The sequence below is a fragment of the Mesoplodon mirus genome (genome assembly GCF_964341445.2).
Source record: "Mesoplodon mirus genome assembly, chromosome: 18".
In the NCBI taxonomy this organism is placed as follows: domain Eukaryota; kingdom Metazoa; phylum Chordata; class Mammalia; order Artiodactyla; family Ziphiidae; genus Mesoplodon; species Mesoplodon mirus.
In genome coordinates, this window is record NC_138994.1 from 37,251,608 (window position 1) to 37,256,601 (window position 4,994).

The window sequence follows — 4,994 nt, forward strand, 5'->3', positions numbered from 1 at the left end:
TGTGTCTGTGCGCACGTGCACGTGAGTGCTGGGGGAAGGGGCTGTGCACCACAAGGGCGTGCTGGCGGGGCCAGGTGCAGGCTCGGGGGAGAGATGGGTTCCAGGCAAAGCTGGGGTGAGGGGGTGGAAAGGTGCCTGCTGAGTGTCACATATTTGCTGTGCCTCAGTTTCCCCATCAGAACTCTGGTACGTTGATTCCTCACAGGCTGGAGCTGTAGGGTCTAGGCACCCCGTCTTCCGTCTGCCCTGATGGCCTCCCTCAGCCCCAACCTGCATTGGAGGGAAGGCCCTGGGCGGGGTGAATGAACCCCAGGGTGGCAAGTGGGGCCCCAGGGGCTGGGGCCCTCTGACCTCACACCCTGTCCCTTCAGGAAGGGACCAAGGGAGGGAGGAGCTGGAGACAGGCCCAGGCGAGGACCGCAGGTGAGTCTGGGCAGGCCCTCAACTTGGGCGAGGTGGGGAACGTGAGCCGAGCCCTGGGCAAGAACGGCCTTTGTGAGTGAGTCCCCAGGGCCAGGGAGGGGGCTGTGCCTCCTTTGCCGCCTGCTCCTCGGGGCTGTGGGTACAGTCTCCCCATTGCACATAGAGAGGTGCCGAGGCCCTGGCTGCAGGGGACCCCCGAGGGCCGCCTCTCAGCCCCTTTCTCTCTGGGCACCCAGAGATCCTGAGGAGTGCATCAGGGGACACTCTGCAGGCCTTTGGTGCCCCCCATCTTCCTCCCAGCCATTCCCCCTTGGGCCGTGGCCTCCCCAAAACTGGCCCATGCTTTTCCCCAGAGAAAGTTGCAAGCAGGTCCATTTTGAGACTTTTTAAAACTTTAGTTTTAAAAATGTTTTTATTGTAAATCACTTTCTATGAAAAAGGTTAAATTGCCCGATGGGTTAGGAGAGGGGATGTGGGATGCAGCCCAGGGGGTTTATGGTGGAGCAAGACACTCCCCTGCAGGAGTGCAAGCAAGGGCAATGGGCCATCCCCCCATTCCTGGTCCCAGTGGTTCTAGCAAGCACTGCGTCCCTCCCAGTTAAGCCTCAGCTCTAGCTACACTCACTACATTAGTCTGTCTGTCCCCTTTCCCTCCGCAGCTTGGCTGCCCCAGCCCCGAAACCCCAGATCCCCATCTCCCCGCTGCTCTCAGCCTCAAGTTGGGCTCAAAGATTAGGGACACATACCCTCTGCCCCACCTCTAGGAATGAAGCCAGAAGATCCCAGAGGCCTTAGAAAATCTCCTGGCTCCACCCGGCACCCCGGCCTCCTTTCTGTCTCCTCTCTCTTCCCCCCTCCGCCTAGCTCCTCCTCACAGACTGCCAGGAGAGGCCTCTTGGGTGTTCATTTGCAGTCACCTAATCAGCATTGGTTGTACCTGGGAACTTGCTCTGGATAGAGACCTGGGGAGGAGAGCAGGAGAGAGAGAAGCTTGGAAGCTAAGGTGTTCTGGGGCGGGCCCTGTACTGATGTTTCCAGCTTGGCCAGGGCCCCTCCAAGCCGCAGCTCTCATAGTGCAGGGCCCTTAGCGTGTCTCTGGGGCAGGGAAGAAGTGGATCAATGAAACACTGTGTGTATGGGGGGCTGGGGAGCGGAGGCAGCAATTTGGGTCCTGGGCCCCAATTCTCAGCCTGCTGGACTAGAATCTGAGGATGGCCTGGGCTGGGGGCCGTGTGGCCTGGTGGGGTGACCTGGCCCAGCCCCTGCCTGGGCGGTAGGGTGTCCATGGGCCTGCACTGGTGGGGAGGGGGGCAGTCTGGGCCCAGACTTCGGTGCTGTCTGGAGGTGGGGCAGGGCCTGGCTTCTTACAAGAAGGCGCCCAGGCTGGCCCAGTCATGCAGGTCAGAGGCCAGTGTGGCATCCCCGGCCTCAAAGAGGGGCTCGGGGGGCAGGGAGCTACGGGTGCTCTCGTCCCAGGGGTGCTCCAGGAAGGATGTGGCCAGGAAGGTCTCATCAAAGTCCAGGCTGTCGGTAGCCTGCTCCGCTGGAGGCCCCCAGGTAACAGGGCAGTCGATGTGGTGGCCATGGATGGTGAGGTCCACGTCCCCGTGTGAGGCAGGGCTCAGCGGCGGGATCAGCTCCGAGGTCTCCAGCGTGCCCAGCTCCCCGTCCAGCGTGCCAGCGTCCAAGATGGCCTCCCAGTCAAAGTTGCCCTTGAGGGGTTCCAGCTCACCCTGCTCCTCCTGGGTCAGCAGCAGGGGGCTGGAGGGCCGCGGGACCTTGGCCTCCTGCTTGGGCAGCGGCTGTTGACGCTTACGCCCCAGCCTGCCCTCGCCTGCACCCCAGCCCGCCTCCCCAGTGGCCTCCTCGAACTCCCGCAGCAGCTGCTGGGCCTCGGTGCTCACGGTCAGTGGCCCGGCCCATGGGGCGGCGCTGGGCTCTGGCGCGGCCTGGCGGGCAAAGGCCGGGTGGATGTGGACTGGGGGCAGCCGCCGCTTCTTCAAGGCCCCACTCAGCAGCCGCTCGGCGTACTGGGGGTCGATGCGCCAGAAGCCCCCCTTGCCTGGCTCGTCCTTCTCCCGAGGCATCTTGATGAAGCCCTTGTTCAGGGACAGGTTGTGGCGGATGGAGTTCTGGACACAGGGAGATAGGAGAGAAGGAAGACAGCAGGGAGAGTGGGTGGGGTCAGTGATGGGGGGCTCCTAGCGCCACTGCCAGTCCCACCACCACCTTCTCTCCGATGGGGGCAGGGGAGACAGAGGCGCTGCTCCGAGCGGGACGCTGTGGGACACCAGCCACGGGGCACCAGGAGCTGGGAGTGCTGTCGGGGGCTTTTGTTCCCTTTGGCCAGGATATCTGCCTGCTCGGTCATCCGAGCCCTGAGCCGCAGGGTGGCTCTCAGTGCCAGCCTGTCCTGCCCTCCCTCCCTTACCCCGCTGCTTGCGGCCTCTGGTTAAAGGCCTTGGCTCCCCCAGGTCCTGGACGGCCATCTCCCTCTGCCTGGGCCTGGCTGGCCTTCTCTGTTTGTGAAATGAGTGAGTGGGTGTGAGGGTGTGTGTGTGGGGGGGGGATGAAGTGTGGGAGGATCTGATGACTTTCCTTGTTTCTAGAGCCGGCTGCTGGCCTGGGCCCTCACCCACCATGTCCCCCTCCTCCCACCCCAGGCTCTGAGGCCTCAGTTGATTATTACCCAGCCAAGAGCATAGCGCTCATTCCTGGGGCCTCTCAGGCTTGGGGTAGGGTGGGGGGTGGTGGAGGGTCTCTGCTTTCTCACCAAGGTTACAAATGGTACCTGCCCCAGGGTCAGGGCCCAAGCAAATGTGGAATAGCTGTGATCACAGGAACTCTGATCCTGTGACCTGTGCCACAGGGAAGGATCTGTGCATCCTCAGGGTCTCTGTCCCCACGTAGCCCCTGATCCTGATGGTCGAAGAGGCTCAGGGCAGTGTGGGCCCAGCCTGAATCACCATCCTGCCTTGTTCAGGCCTGGGTGCACAGTCCAAACCACGCTGGGGCACAGGGGTCTGGGGCCTGGTGGGTGGGGCCGGCAGGTGAGTAGTGCCCCCTGGCAAGACTGGGAGGTTTACATGGTGGTCTGGGCCCCTTGGCTGCTCTGTGCCAGGTTCCGGACACTTGGAACATGAAGCCAGTGTGGGAGGAAAGAGCCCCTGTGGAAAGCACGTGGCTGAGGTAATTTTCCCCCCCAGGGAGGTTGATGAGAAGAGGGGGAGGAGTGTAGGCAGGAAACTAGGGAGGGCTTGGGGTGGGGGCTGGCACAGCAGCTTTCGGAAGGCCCCGTAGCCCTTCCACTGGGACACAGATGGCCTTCACACCCTGCAGCACGCCCCTCTCCCCTCCCAGAGCCCCTCCAGCCAACTGAAAGCAGGCGGGATGCAGAGCCTGGCAGGAACGATGCTCTGCCTCCAGTCAGGCCCTGACAAACTGACCTTGAGGAGGGTAGTGTCGAGGAATTGCAGGACTTGGGACAAAAATGTGTCCCTCAGTCCATCAACCTACCCTGGGGGGCTGTGTCCACGCATAGTTCAGCCCTGGTCTTTGGGCTGAGCCTGCCGGATGAGTGACAAGTTCTTTCCCCTTGAACCTCTATGTCGGCACCCCTGCAGCCCTCTGAACATCCTCCCTCCTCCGTCTCTGAAGTCAAAGGGGCAGCAGTCCAAGCACTGGGCTCCCTTGAGGTCCTTCCTGGACGGCCTTCCTCTCTCGGGGCCCTGGCCGTACCGCGCCTACTTGGCCTGCGGATCTGGGATGTGAGTCCAGTCCGCGAGGGCATGGGGAGGGAGGGAGGGAGTGCCTCCCTACCTGCCAGGTGGGATCAGCGTGGCGGAAGTAACAGAAGTTGTCCGTGATCCACTTGTAGATGGCCGACAGGGTGATCTTGGTGGCCTTGCTGGCCTGCATGGCCATGCAGATGAGCGTGGCATACGAGTAGGGCGGCTTCACGTGCGGGTTGGTGGCGTAGTCCACGTCGTCGGGAGGCGAGGCCTGCAGCCCCGAGGGGGCGCTCCGCGGCGTGCAGGAGGACGTGGGCTTGCCGGGTGTGTGCGGCTGCCCCAGGCAGGCGGGGTCCGCCGCCAGGGGAGACCCCGGCTCGGCCGAGCCTGCCAGCTCGTGGGAGCCGTGGGGGTCGGTGTCCCCCGAAGGCAGGGCGGGGAGCTCGGCGTTGAGAATGGAGAATTCCTGCAGCCACTGCAGGCTGGTCAGGCTGTCATTCAGGGCGTTGGACTCCTCCAGGCCGCCTTCCGGTCCGGCCTCCTCCGCTGCCCCTGCTCCCGAGACGCGTAGCCAGCTCTCCGCCATATCTGCGGGGACTCTCCGAGGGGGCTGTCAACATCCACGAGCCGAGCCGAGGGTGGCCGCCGAGCTCTCCGGCCCGCTGACTCCCGCGGCTTCAGTTACGCAGCCTCCCGGAAGCGGGCTTCCATCCCGCGATCCGGGGGTAGCCTCCTCCAAACGGAATGTGGTGCCTGCGGGGACCAGAGCGGGAACTGAGCCCTCTTTCCCCACCCCCGAGGGGAGAGTGTGGGCGAGGGGGGAGGCTCTTACTATAATCC

At 63.5% G+C, this 4,994-nt stretch overlaps 1 protein-coding gene across 1 annotated transcript; it reads right to left on the reverse strand.

Moving 5' to 3' along the window:
• Nucleotides 1-1,787: 1,787 nt before the first annotated feature.
• LOC309793857 (forkhead box protein J1-like) lies at nt 1,788-4,740 on the reverse strand (the record flags this gene model as incomplete). The annotated part of the gene is made up of 2 exons (XM_082604634.1): nt 1,788-2,555; nt 4,243-4,740. The coding sequence occupies 2 exons, from the start codon at nt 4,738-4,740 to the stop codon at nt 1,788-1,790; spliced, it is 1,266 nt and encodes a 421-aa protein (XP_082460760.1).
• Between the last annotated feature and the right edge of the window lie 254 nt (nt 4,741-4,994).